The sequence below is a fragment of the Canis lupus genome, chromosome 18, assembly GCF_003254725.2.
Source record: "Canis lupus dingo isolate Sandy chromosome 18, ASM325472v2, whole genome shotgun sequence".
NCBI lineage: Eukaryota > Metazoa > Chordata > Mammalia > Carnivora > Canidae > Canis > Canis lupus.
The window spans coordinates 37,966,444-37,981,730 of NC_064260.1; the positions used below are offsets into that span (position 1 = coordinate 37,966,444).

Sequence of the window (15,287 nt, forward strand, 5' to 3'; positions counted from 1 at the left end):
ATCATAGAACACAGCATATTCTATTTGTTCTAAAAGTTATAGGTTATATTATCAAGCATGTCAAAAATTTATAAACATAAATGCCTTTAGAGATAGGAATGGAAAATGAAGTTGCAAAATGGCCAGAAGGAAAAACAGGTAGACAGGAGGCAGAGAAAAGTAGTTACCAGAGAATGGGTATACTACCAAAAGCTCTGAATTCAAATTAAAAATTTAAAAATCTGTTCTTACCACAAAAGATAGGTAGGCTTGAATCAAACCCTTGGTCCATGACTTTTCAACCCTCAGTTGAATCTCTGTGATGGCACTAGAGAATGAGAGTAAAGTGAGGAAGAGTGATTTTAGAGAAGGAAATGCCTTCAAATATGGGCCAGCAGGAAAATTAAACAAGATAGACTGAATTACCCTGGATTCTCATGAAATGGCTAGCATAAAGTGAGGAATACAGGAGGGATCAGAGTGGACTACATGAACTCAATGCATGAGGAAAGGCCAGTAAACGATGGAGTTGCCAGATTTCAGACTCACTACACACCTTGAAGCCCTGTATCTCACCCTCACCTTTCCTGAGCCAGGATAGAGACCATTATTCAATGTTACCCAGGGCAATTTACACGTTTAATGCCATCCCTATCAAAATACCATGGACTTTCTTCAGAGAGTTAGAACAAATTATTTTAAGATTTGTGTGGAATCAGAAAAGACCCCGAATAGCCAGGGGAATTTTAAAAAAGAAAACCATAGCTGGGGGCATCACAATGTCACATTTCTGGTTGTACTACAAAGCTGTGGTCATCAAGACAGTGTGGTACTGGCACAAAAACAGACACATAGATCAATGGAACAGAATAGAGAACCCAGAAGTGGACCCTGAACTTTATGGTCAACTAATATTCGATAAAGGAGGAAAGACCATCCACTGGAAGACAGTCTCTTCAATAAATGTTGCTGGGAAAATTGGACATCCACATGCAGAAGAATGAAACTAGACCAATCTCTTGCACCATACACAAAGATAAACTCAAAATGGATGAAAGATCTAAATGTGAGACAAGATTCCATCAAAATCCTAGAGGAGAACACAGGCAACACCCTTTTTGAACTCGGCCACAGTAACTTCTTGCAAGACATCCATAAAGGCAAAAGAAACAAAAGCAAAAATGAACTATTGGGACCTCATTAAGATAAGAAGCTTTTGCACAGCAAAGGATACAGTCAACAAAATTAAAAGACAACCTACAGAATGGGAGAAGATATTTGCAAATGATGTATCAGATAAAGGGCTAGTTTCCAAGATCTATAAAGAACTTATTAAACTCAACACCAAAGAAACAAACAATCCATCCTAATAACATACTAATTCATCAGGATTGTGCTGAACACCCAGTTTGTGCTTTTATTTATTTTTTTAAGGGAAGGAGAGGGAGAGGGTAGGAATAGAGATGAAGAGAGACAGTCTTAAGCAGACTCCATACCCAGGGCAGATCCCTTCAAAGGGCTCTATTTCAGAACCCTGAGATCATGACCAGAGCTGAAATCAAGAATCTAATACTTAACTGACTGAGCCATTCAGGCACCCCCCGCTCATACTGTACTTTTAAAAAATGCATTATCTTTTTTTAATTGGAGTTCAATTTGCCAACAAATAGCATATCACCCAGTACTCATCCCGCCAAGTGCCCCCCTCAGTGCCCATCACCCAGTCATCCCAACCCCTGCCCACCTCCCTTTCCACTACCCCTTGTTCATTTCCCAGAGTTAGGTGTCTCTCATGTTCTGTCATCCTCACTGATATTTTCACTCATTTTTCTCTTTTCCCCTTTATTCCCTTTCACTATTTTTTATATTCCCCAAATGATTGAGACCATATAACGTTTGTCCTTCTCTGAAGGACTTATTTCACTCAGCATAATACACTCCAGGTCCATCCACATTGAAGAAAATGCTGGGTATTTGTCATTTCTAATGGATGAGTAATATTCCACTCTATACATAGACCACATTTTCTTTTTTGTTTTATTTTTTAATTACTTTTTTTATTGGTGTACAATTTACTAACATACAGAATAACCCCCAGTGCCCGTCACCCATTCACTCCCACCCCCCGCCCTCCTCCCCTTCTACCACCCCTAGTTCGTTTCCCAGAGTTAGCAGTCTTTACGTTATGTCTCCCTTTCTGATATTTCCCACACATTTCTTCTCCCTTCCCTTATATTCCCTTTCACTATTATAAATAATTATTTTTTAATAATGAATTTATTTGTTATTGGTGTTCAATTTGCCAACATACAGAATAACACCCAGTGCTCATCCCATAATGGTTAGAAATAAATTTTTTTTTAATTTAGTAAGAGTTTTAAAATATAATAAGTCAATAGAAAGCAAACAATTATGACTAGAACGCATAAAAGCAAAATAGTTGATCAGATTATTCACTTGGAAATGTATATAATTGAACTTTATGTAGTTTTTTAAATATGCATGTATCATTTTATTTTTATTTATTTTTAATTTTTTTATTGGAGTTCAATTTGCCAAGATTTAGTATAACACCCAGTGCTCATCCCGCCAAGTGTCCCTCTCAGTGCCCATCATCCAGTCACCCCAACTCCCCACCCACCTCTCTTTCCACTACCCCTTGTTCGTTTCCCAGACTTAGGGGTCTCTCATGTTTTGTCACCCTCACTGATATTTTTGCTCATTTTCTCTCCTTTCCCCTTTATTCCCTTTCACTATTTTTTATATTCCCCAAATGAATGAGACCATATAATGTTTGTCTTTCTCCGATTGACTTATTTCACTCAGCATAATACCCTCTAGTTCCACCCACATGGAAGCAAATGGTGGGTATTTGTCGTTTCTAATGGCTGAGTAATATTCCATTGTATACATAAACCACATCTTCTTTATCCATTCATCTTTTGATGGACACTGAGGCTCCTTCTACAGTTTGGCTATTGTGGACATTGCTGCTATAAACATTGGGGTTCAGGTGTCCCAGCATTTCACTGCATCTGTATCTTTGGGGTTAATCTCCAGCAGTGCAACTACTGGGTCCTAGGGAGATCTATTTTTAACAGTTTGAGGAACCTTCACACAGTTTTCCAGAGTGGCTGCACCAGTGCACATTCTCACCAACAGTGCAAGAGGGTTCATCTTTCTCCACATCCTCTCCAACATTTGTGGTTTCCTGTCTTGCTAATTTTCCCCATTCTCACTGGTGTGAGGTAGTATCTCATTGTTGTTTTGATTTGTATTTCCATGATGGCAAGTGATGCAGAGCATTTTCTCATGTGCTTGTTGGCCATGTCTATGTCTTCCTTTGTGAGATTTCTGTTCATGTCTTTTGCCCATTTCATGATTGGATTGTTTGTTTCTTTGCTGTTGAGTTTAAGAAGTTCTTTATAGATATTGGATACTAGCCCTTTATCTGATATGTCATTTGCAAATATCTTCTCCCATTCTGTAGGTTTGTTGTCTGTTTCTTTTGCTATGCAGAAGCTTTTTATCTTGATGAAGCCCCAATAATTCATTTTTGCTTTTGTTTCTCTTGCCTTCATGGATGTATCTTGTAAGAAGTGGCTGTGGCCAAGTTCCATAAGGGTGTTGCCTGTGTTCTCCTCTAGGATTTTGTTGGATGGATTCTTGTCTCACACTTAAATCTGTCATCCATTTTGAGTTTACCTTTGTGTATGGTGTAAGAGAATGCATAGACCACATCTTCTTTATCTATTCATCTTTCAATGGACACCGAGGCTCCTTCCATAGTTTGGCTATTGTGGACATTGCTGCTATAAACACTGGGGGCAGGTGTTCTGGCATTTCACTGTATCAGTATCTTTGGGGTAAATCCCCAGCAGTGCAATTGCTGGGTGGTAGGGCACTTCTATTTTTAATTCTTTGAGGAACTTCCACAAAAAAATGCATTATCTCATTTAACTTTTATAATAATCCCTTTTGGGTGCCTGCATGGCTAAGTAGGTTAAGTGTCTGCTTCTGCTCAGGTCATGATCTCAGGGTCCTGGTATTGAGCCCCACATTGGGGTCCCTGCTCCATGGGGAGCCTACTTCTTCCTCTCCCTCTGCCTACCATTCTTTCTGCTTGTGCTCTCCCTCTCTCTTTGTCAAATAAATAAACATTTTTTTAAATCATATATATTATATAAATCATATATATGTAAGATATACATATACATAATCTTAGCTAGTCTACTATGGACCTACATGCATTGACTTTGGTCTAATGGAACAATGAATACATGTTGAACTCAGTTAAAATAAGCCCAATAATTTCAGTTAAGAACATAGGTCTAGGAAATCATATTATCTGGGCCCAGAGCTTGACTCTGTCTGTTAATACTTGTGTAAACTTGCACAAACTATCATTTGTGGGTTTGATGAGAGGATTAATCATATCAAAACATGAGTGAATACTTGAAAAGAGCACTGTATAAATGTAAACTGTCAATAGACTCAGATGATCTGATTTGGGAAATGCATGTGACCTTGGATAAACCATCACCTCTTTCTGCAAATGTTTTCTTTTGCACAAGTAAGAAGTTGGCTGTGTGACTTGTAAGGATATTTTAGTTTCAACAGTGTGTAACCTGTAGATCATTTATCTATTAAATATTTTGTTCAAATCTATTCTGTATATCAGAGAGTCATGAAGAATAAATTATTGCCATAACGAAAAGGTGAAGTAAACAGGTTATATATATATTTAAATTTCATGGCAATCTATTTTTTGTTTACCAAATGTTCCTTTCTTTCTCGTTACAACAGAGAATTTAGCAATTCCCATGGAGAATAATACAGAAGTGATGGATTTCATCCTGGTGGGTCTGACTGGTACCCCAGAACTTCAGATTTCACTTTTTACTGTGTTCACCCTTGTTTACCTCATCAGTGTTTTAGGAACCTGGGGATGACCATCCTGATCCTTCTGGACTCCCGTCTCCACACTCCCATGTACTTTTTCCTCAGTAACCTGTCTCTGGTGGACTTTGGTTACTCTACAGCTGTCACTCCCAAGGTCATGGCTGGGTTACTTAGAGGAGACCAGGTCATCTCCTGCAGTGCATGTGCTGCTCAAAAGTTCTCTTTTGCAGCCTTTGCAACAGTGGAAAGTTACCTCTTATCTTCAATGGCTTATGACCGCTACACAGCAGTGTGCAAACCCCTCCATTACACCACCACCATGACGACAGGTGTGTGTGCTCGTTTGGCCATAGGCTGCTACACCTGTGGTTTTCTGAATGCTTCCATTCATGTTGGAAACACATTCAGTCTTTCTTTCTGTAATTCCAACCTGGTCCATCACTTTTTCTGTGATATTCCAGCAGTCATGGCTCTCTCTTGCTCTGATAAATACATTAGTGAGGTGGCTCTTGTGTATGTGTCAAGTTTTAATGTCTTTTTTGCTCTTCTGGTTATAATCATATCTTACCTATTCATATTTATAACCATATTAAGGATGCAATCACCTCAAGAGCTCCAAAAGGCTTTGTCCACCTGTGCTTCTCACCTCACTGCAGTCTCCATATTCTATGGGACAATTATCTTCATGTACTTACAGCCCAGCTCCAGCCATTCCATGGACACAGACAAAATAGCATCCGTGTTCTACACCATGGCCATCTCCATGCTGAACCCTGTGGTCTACGGCCTGAGAAATAAAGAGGTCAAGAGTGCTTTCAAGAAATTTTCAGAGAAGGCAAAATCATCTCTAGTATTGGGATTTTAATATTATATTATGCCTAATAATTTAGTTTCATTTCTCTCATGTCATCCCATTCACATTTTAAGCCTTACACTACATTTCATTCCTGAAGTTATATACTCAACACTTGAAAAATCTGCTGTCTTATAAAAACAAAATATGTTCAAAAATATAATACTTGAACTAATGTGGCTCAAGGCAAGCCATAAAAAGCATGGGTCTTGCTTCTCAAAAAATTTATGAATGGTATTTGATTTATTCACTTGTTCTACATGCTTTTCCTCTATCACTTGCCTATGCAAACATACATGTAGATTAGTGGGACAAACAGGTCCATGAACAGAGACACATACAAGTGTTCTCTGTGGATAGGAGGGCACAGGCACATGGCAGTGGTAAATTTGTTAGAGGTAAGAAAATTTTAGGCAATTTTTAATGAAATGATTTAAAATAATTTTGAGGTTAGAATATAAATTTATGTCCAATATTATTTGTTTCTTCAGCTGAATATCTGTAGTTTTTCTTTTAAGAAAAAGGTAATTCTAAATAAAAGTGTATGCTTTACTGCCTTATTTATTTATTTATTTATTTATTTTTAAAGATTTTGTTTATTTCAGAAAGAGAGAGAGCACAGGCAGGGGAAGGGACAGAGGGAGAGGGAGAAACAGACTCCACACTGAGCAGGGATCCCGACTTGGGGCTGGATCCCGTGACCCGGGATCATGACCTGAGTCGAAACCATGAGTCAGACACTTAACTGAGTGAGCCACCCAGGCACCCCTAAACAGAGTTATAGTTTTGTCTCAACTGAGTCATTTTGTAGAAGCATGTTCACAGTACAATTTTCAAAAGGACAAAAGGTCTAGAATACAAAAAAGAAGGAGGAAAACAAAAGCATTTTCTATTATTATGTAACCTCAAACTTTCGTAATGTTTTAAAAATGCACAGAGAATATCAATAATGCACACTTTTCCATTTGAAAATGCTTTGAAGGCATCCCAGGTGGCTCAGCGGTTTAGTGCTGCCTTTGGCTCAGGGCATTGTGATCCTGGAGTCCTGGGATCGAGTCCCATGTCAGGCTCCCTGCAGGGAGCCTGCTTCTCCCTCTGCCTGTGTCTCTGCCTCTCTCTCTTTCTTTTTAAAATTAAAAAAAAAGAAAACCCCTCAGATAATGTTAGAACTTAAAAAAAAAAGAAAAAGAAAATGCTTTGAAATGGTTAATGCTTCCCCCCCTCTTTTTTTTTTGTACTTTAGCGGTATTAGGTCATCTCTTATCTTTCCCTCAGGTTTCTCCCCCGCTTCATTCACATTGATTTCCTTGCTATGTCTCGACAACTCAAGTATGCTTCCCTCTCAGGGTCTTTGTATTTGCTGTTCCCTCTAAATGGAGTCTTCCCTTACTCCCTTCATGGTCTCCTTAAATGTTACCCTATAACAGAGGCCTTCTCTGACCACTTTTTAAAAATAATCAATTTAAGAAACAAAACAGGTGAACATAGGGGAAGGGAAAGAAAAAATATGATAAAAACAGAGAGGGAGGCAATCCATAAGAGACTCTTAATCATAGAAAACAAACTAAGGGTTGCTGGAGGGTGGTGGAGGAATGGGGTAACTGGGGGAAGGCCATTAAGGAGAGCACATGATGTGATAGCACTGGGTATTATATGTAACTGATGAATTACTAAATCCTACCCCTGAAATTAGTAACACACTACATGTTAATTAAATTTAAATTAAAAATTTAACAAATAGTCCCTTTCTCTTTCCCACATCCACCAACTTCTCACCCTGTATTTTTCTTTGTAGTCCTTATAACACTCACCAATTGTATATTTTTTGCCTATTGCCTTGATATCTAACTATCTCTTCCTAACTAGAATGTAACACCATAAGAACAGTAACTTTAACTGTGTGTTAAGTATGTGATCACACAGTTAAGTAAACTTAACTGTGTGATCACATGTTTTATTCACCACATGATCACCAATACCTAAATGAGTATGTGATTCATTGTAGATTCTCAATAAATAATAATCAAATGAATGAAGAAAGTTGAGTCTAGTTGTGCCATATGTGAAATCTTTGAGTCTTTGATGATTATAGTTTATTCCTTGAAGTAACAGTCTAGACATACTTCTAGAGCATTTCCAGAGTTATAGCTTGTTTTCTGCTTTGCTGAAATACCGTGATCTATGTTCTCACTCAGTGCCTTCACTCTTCACTTTTGGCTTGATTTCCTGGAAATCTCAACAGCTGGGTATCCTCAAATCCTTTAATATCACTCAGGAGTAATAGCTTGTAAACTGCCAAGTAAACATCAGATAAGTGCTAGTTAGTAAATTGTAGAAATACATTAATATGAAATTATATTAATGTTTGCTGTCTGATTTAATTATATTAAATCAGTTTGCTGTCTGATTTAATGTGGAAAATTACTTCATACACACTGATTATATGCCCAACTGAAATGATTCAAAATGTCCATATAGAATATAAACCAGAAAATATCTGTCAGTAATAAACACAACATGCTTTCAAAATCCCAAAGCAATGCACAATCTTTATGCATTTAATTTACTCCTCAGGGATCCCAATTCTATCCTAAAGCTACCTCTGGGAATGTGCACTCATGGCCCAATTTTTTTTGTCTTTCTCTAATTATAGACTTTGACATCTTATTACTTGTAAGATTTTGCTTGAATGTACTAAGATGGTCGTCATGCTACTATTTGTGGAACACTGTGATGTATCAAAAGACTCCCTCTGTCTTTATAGTGATGCTTCTCTTCTTGAAATTTAATTATTTAATTTTATCCTTTTAAATATTTTATTTATTTACTTGAGAATGAGAGAGAAAGCGTGAATGGGAGAGGCATAAGGAGAAGGATTCTCAAGCAGACTCACACTGAGCACAGAGCCTGAAGCAGGACTCAAACCTATGACCCTGAGGTCACAACCTGAGCCAAAATCAAGTCAGTCGCTCAACCAACTGTGCCACCCAGGTGCCCCTAATTATTTAATTTTATTATTTTAGAATTACAGAAATTTCAAAGACAGTGCAGAATGCTCCCATATGATCCTGTGTAGGCTGAATAGTAGCTAAGTCACACATTTAGGGGAAAAAAGAAACACCAACAAGTGATCATGTCCACTCAATACATGTAGCTAGGTTCCCATAGGTACTTTAATTGCTTCTTCTGTAGAAAGGTGGGTTGAGGAGCTGTAGATGCTCTTGAGGGAGCATCCCCTGAGCCCCATATCTCTGTAACTCACTGTGGGTGCCCTTATATTAGCCTCTGAAATAGTGAAAACTGTCCTCATCACATCATGTTAGAGAGACTATATTGCACACTGGGCTCCATGATCATCATACATCCATCTGGTTGTTAGTAGTTGTCATTGCACTTGGGCCTTCTCTGTACCTGAAGAATTGCTGTGAGCCTGCAACCATGGCCAAGGAACTCACTTCAAGATAAAGGTGTTAAGTGGCTTCAAAAATGGTAACCCTTAACTGAGTTATTTTGTAGACTTCCTTATTTGCTATGTACAGACATGATTCTGTAAAATACGCGGAAGAAGTATTTTTACTATGTTTATCTTACAAATAAGGAGAAAGTCAGTGACTTCTCCAAGGGCACAGTAGGAATTAATGGTAGATTTGGAGCTTGGGCCCAAGTTCCTGGGTCCTTGCTAGTGTGTTTTCATCCATCTTCTCCTGCCTTAGAGAACTTGGATCCTTTTGACCACTACCTAAGATATAGCTTCTTTATGTTATTTATGGGTTATTTCATGGAAATTTCTCATTTCACACTCACTATTCAGGACTGACTGACCCTTCTTAAGGAGCAAGGTAAGCCACTATGTTCCATAGACACTGTTAGTGAAAAATGTAATTCATGCAAAAGGAGTGGGAGAGCCATACATACAATGAGCGGTTTGAGAAGAGAAATAGCTGTTTTGAGCATTTTTTTCTAAAATAGTAAGGTGAGGATGGAGAATAAGTGTCAAAACTTCCATTAATAGGTGTTTTAATGATACTTGTGAAATATCCTGCTGATTCCCCATAAAAAATAAGGTAGATGACACTCTACTTGAGTACATAATAATTTCGTTTTATTCTCTATCCATTGATCTCTCATTGGAGGTAAAAGAAAGAAAGGGGAAGTAAGTGTGAAGTGGTTCTTCTTTAAACTACAAAGGGAATAAAATGAATTATCAAGATTTAACTGCAGTCTAACCTTTGCCCTATAATCATACCCATTTTATCTCTGGCATCTTTATTTATTTTTAAAAGGATTTTATTTATTTATTTATTCATGAGATACAGAGAGAGGCAGAGAAAGAAGCAGGCTCAACCACTGAGTCACCCAGGCATCCCTCTCTGACACCTTTAAATATGCTGTCTGCCAGGGGGCTTAAACCACACAGATTCTGAATAAGTCAAAATTGAGTTTCAAACTTGAATCTTCTCCAAACTAGCAATATAATTGTAAAATATCAGAACTTCCCAAAACCTTAATTCCTTTAATGGTAAAATAAAAATAACCCTATCCATTGTATACAAACACACGCATGTTTACATGTAAAGCCATTAACATTAGACAGGGATCATTTTGAAGTACAGATTATTAATGAAATAATGTACATGGTATTTATACATTTCAGTTTCACTAGAATTTCTTTTTTGATTGTTACTTTTCTCCTTTATTTATCATTGCTCCAGGACATCTCATAATTCTCAAATAACACTGATGGATAATAGGACAGAAGGGACACAGTTCATCCTGCTGGGACTAACCAATGCCCCAGAGCTCCAGATCCCCCTCTTTATCATGTTCACTCTCATTTACCTCATCACTCTGGCTGGGAACCTAGGCATGATGATGCTGATTCTCTTGGACTCCCGTCTCCACACTCCCATGTACTTTTTTCTCAGTAACCTGTCTCTGGTGGACTTTGGTTACTCTACAGCTGTCACTCCCAAGGTCATGGCTGGGTTACTTAGGGGAGACCAGGTCATCTCCTACAATGCATGTGCTGCTCAGATGTTCTTTTTTGTAGCCTTTGCCACTGTGGAAAATTATCTCTTGGCCTCAATGGCCTATGACCGCTACGCGGCTGTGTGCAAACCCCTCCATTACACCACCACCATGACGACAGGGGTGTGTGCTCGTCTGGCCATAGGCTCCTACATCTGTGGTTTCCTGAATGCTTCCTTCCATGTTGGGGACATATTTAGTCTGTCTTTATGTAATTCCAATCCAGTCCATCACTTTTTCTGTGATGTTCCAGCGGTCATGGCTCTCTCTTGTTCTGATAAACACATTAGTGAGGTGTTTCTTGTTTTTATGTCAAGTTTTAATGCCCTTTTTGCTCTTCTGGTTATATTGATTTCCTACCTTTTCATATTTATAACCATCTTGAAGGTGCAGTCAGCTCAAGGGCATCAAAAAGCTTTATCCACCTGTGCTTCCCACCTCACTACAGTGTCCATCTTCTATGGGACAGTCATCTTCATGTACTTACAGCCCAGCTCCAGCCATTCCATGGACACAGACAAAATCGCATCTGTGTTCTATTCTATGGTCATCCCCATGCTGAATCCCCTGGTCTATAGCCTGAGGAATAAAGAGGTCAAGTGTGCATTCAAGAAGGTGGTGGAAAAGGCAATTTTTTCAATAGGATTGGCAATCTAACATTACTGTATGCATAATAACCTTGTTTAATTCACTCAGACTTTCCCCATGCAATGAGTTACTTTTTAAGTCCCATATTGCATTTAAATTTCTGAAGACAGTCATGCTACTATTTGTGGCAAAAATCTCTTCAAAAATCTATTGTCTGGTTAAAAGAAAACTTATTCAGAAATATAATACCTGAATGAGGGTGGCTAGTAGGAAGCATTAGAAATCTGGGGACCCACTTCTCAAACTTGACTAATGATATTTGATTTATTCACTTGTTTCACTTACTTTTTCTGTGCTACATACTAATGCAAAAACATACATGTTAAACAGGTGCTGAAACAAGCCCATGAACAAAACACATGCATGTACCCGATGTAGGCACATACACACTGGAGTGGGAAATTTGTCAGAGGCAAACGTTGTGTGGCTAGTTTTTAATAAAAATAATTTAAATAGTTAATTGAGATATTAAATACAAAGTTATGTCTAATTATAATTATTTCTCTTATTGAATAATTGTTTTAAGATTCTAAATAGTAGAGTCATGTACTTTTAAATGAGAGTTTATACTTTTGGGGCACATTTTATTGTGAGATACATAGAGATAAGATCTAAATGAATTAATATTCTGTCTTGACTGACTCATCTTGCAGAATCAACATATATAATGTTCACATTATAGTTTTCAAAAAGATAAAAGAATCACCTAAATCCCATAGCTTACCTTAGGGTTCTCTCTTGGTGTTGTACATGTTAGATCTACTGAGTTATTATCCTCATGCCCAGGGTCATTCAAACTATTTTTCCTATGTTATCTTCTAGAAATTTTATAGTTTTGCATTTTACATTTTGGTCTATGACCTATTTTGACTTGATTTTTGTGAAGAGCATAAGAGGGTCTGTTTCTAGATTCAGTTTTGTATGTGGATATCCAGTTGTTCCAGCACCATTTGTTGAAAAGAATATCTTTGTTCCATTGGATTGCCTTTTGTTCCTTTGTCAAAGGTCAATTGACCTTATTAGTAGAGGTCTATTTCTGGGCTCTCTAGTCCATTACATTGACTATTTGTCTTTTTCTCCCCCAATACCAACTGTCTTGATCACTGTAGCTTTACAGAAAATCTTGAAGTAAGATGGGATCAATTTTCCAATGTTGTTCTTCTTCTATATTGCGATAGCTATATTGTGTCTCTTGCATCTCTGTATAAACTTCAGAATTAGTGTGCTGAGATTTTGATTTGGATTACATTAGAGCTATATGTCAGGTTGCAAGAACTGATATTTTTACAATATTGAGTATCCCTATTCCTGAATATGGAATATCTCTTCATTTATGAGATTTTTTTAAATTTTATTCATCAGAATTTAGTAGTTTTATTATATACACATTGTATATATTTTGTTGCATATATATATTTCACTTATTGGGTGTTAGTAATCTATTTATTACCACAATTAAATTTTTTAAAATATCTGTTACTTTATAGATAAATTATACCTTAAATTGCAATGTCATGCCCATGATTTAGATCTGGAGAGTTTTGGAGAACAAATTATTGCTATACTAAAAATTATGCTTCTATGTTTTCATTTCTGCAAACTTTTTTTTTTACTAACTATTCTGTTCCTTTACTTTCCTTCACTACAGAAAATCTCATAATTCTCAAATCATATCTATGAAAAAATAGTGCAGAGGCAAATCAATTCATCCTGCTAGGACTAACCAATGGAACAAAACTTTTAAAAAAATTTTTTTATTGGAGTTCAATTGGCCAACATATAGCATAACACCCAGTGCTCATCCCGCTAAGTGTCCCCCTAAGTGCCCATCACCCAGTCACCCCAAACCCCCACCCACCTCCCTTTCCACTACCCCTTGTTCATTTCCCAGAGTGAGGTGTCTCTCATGTTTTGTCACCCTCACTGATATTTTCACTCATTTTCTCTCCTTTCAATGGCACAGAACTTCAGGTTTTACTCTTTATTATATTCCCCCTCATCTATCTCATTGCTCTGATTGGGAACCAGAGATAATCATGCTGAGCCTGTTGGGCTCTTATCTCTATACTCCCACATACATTTTCCTCAATAACCTGTCCCTTATAGACCTTTGTGACTTCTCAATAGTTATCCCAAAAATGACAGATGGGTTCCTAATAGGGCACAAGGTCATCTATACAATGTGTATGCTTCACAGATGTTCTTTTGTAGCCTTGACTCATTAGAAAATTTCCTCTTGGCATCAATGGCTTATGACTACTACACAACAGTGTGTGGCTTCCTATATTATACAACTACCTGTGTCCACTTGTGCTTCCCACTTCACTGCAGTCTCCACAATCATTTTCATGAACTTACAGCCCAGGTCCATCATTCCATGGACTGAAACAAAATCCCATTCATGTTCTACACTAAATTTATTCCCATGCTGAACTCTATTTTCAAAAGTCTGAGGAACAAAAAATGTCAAGAGTGCATTCAAGAAGGGTAAGAGTTAAAGTTGTCTCTAGAATTGGGATTTTAATGTTGGAGATTGTGCAATAATCTAATTTCAGTTCTCTCAGAACTTACCCATACTGTGAGTCATATTTTAAGTCCCACTCTACACTTAATTCCTGAAATTATATCCTTATCCCTTTAAATATCTATTATCTAGTAAAAAGTAAATGTCCACAAATACAATACCTGGACAATGAAGGCACAGGGAACTCATAAGAAGTTTTGGATTCTGTTCTTATAAATACTTACTAATGGCTTTTGATTTATTCATTTGTTCCACATGCATGTCCTCTACTACATATCAATGCAAATATATATGTTAAACAGGAACACAAAGAATTCCATGGACAGAAACACATGCACATGCTCCAAATGGACATGTGGGCACATACTCATGATGGTGAGAAATTTGTCAGAGGTAAATGGAATCTATGAAGTGTCTAATAAAATAATTTAGAATAATTAGTTGAATTATAGTCTAGTCCCATTGATTTCTTTAGTTGAATAACTTTTCTAAGAGTCCTAATTTAAAAAATGAGTCATGCTTGCCACTTGTATTCAACATAGTTCTGGAAGTTCTAGCCACAGTAATCAGACAAGAAAAAGAAATAAAGGGCATCCAAATTGGTAAAGAAGAAGTTAAACTGTCACTATTTGTAGATGACATGATACTATACATAGAAAACCCTTAAGACACCACTAAAAATATTAGAAGTAATAAATGAATTCAATAACGTTGCAGAATACAAAATTAATACACAGAAATTTATTGCATTTCTGTACACTAATAATGAAGTAGCAGAAAGAGAAATTAAGAAATTAATTCTATTTATAATTACACCAAAAAAAATATTTAGGGGGACACCTGGCTAGGGCAGTCAGCTAAGCATCTGATTCTTGGTTTCAGGTCAGGTCATGATCTCAGGGTTGTGAGACTGAGCCCTGTGTTGGGCCCTGTGCTCAGTGCAGAGTCTACTTAGACTCTTTCTCCCTCTTGCTCTGCCCCCCAATGCACACACTCTCTCTCTAAAATAAATAAATAAAATCATTTTAAAACTACCTAGGAATAAACTTAACCAAGAAAGTAAAACACCTGTACTATGAAAACTGCAAAACATTGATAAAAGAAATTGAAGATGACAATAACAAGTGAAAAGATATTCCATGCTCATAGATTGAAAAAACTATTGTTAAAATATCCATACTACCCAAAATAATCTACAGATTCAATGCAATTCCTATCAATATACCAAAAGCATTTTTCACAGAACAAATAATAGTAAATATAGAACAAAATAGTAAACTTTGTATGGAACAACAAAAGACCCCAAATGGTCAAAGAATTTTGGAAAAGAAAAACAAAGCTGAAAGTATCACA

The 15,287-nt window shown here is 37.0% G+C and overlaps 2 protein-coding genes across 2 annotated transcripts; both read left to right on the plus strand.

Moving 5' to 3' along the window:
• Positions 1-4,802: 4,802 nt before the first annotated feature.
• LOC112663715 (olfactory receptor 5B2-like) lies at positions 4,803-5,746 on the plus strand. The gene is given in 2 exon segments (XM_025452785.1): positions 4,803-4,914; positions 4,917-5,746. Coding segments are annotated over 2 exon segments (942 nt in total).
• Positions 5,747-10,471: 4,725 nt separating this feature from the next.
• Positions 10,472-11,419, plus strand: LOC112663714 (olfactory receptor 5B2-like). The gene has a single exon (XM_025452783.3). The coding sequence runs from the start codon at positions 10,475-10,477 to the stop codon at positions 11,417-11,419; it is 945 nt and encodes a 314-aa protein (XP_025308568.1). The 5' UTR covers positions 10,472-10,474.
• The last annotated feature ends 3,868 nt before the right edge of the window (positions 11,420-15,287 follow it).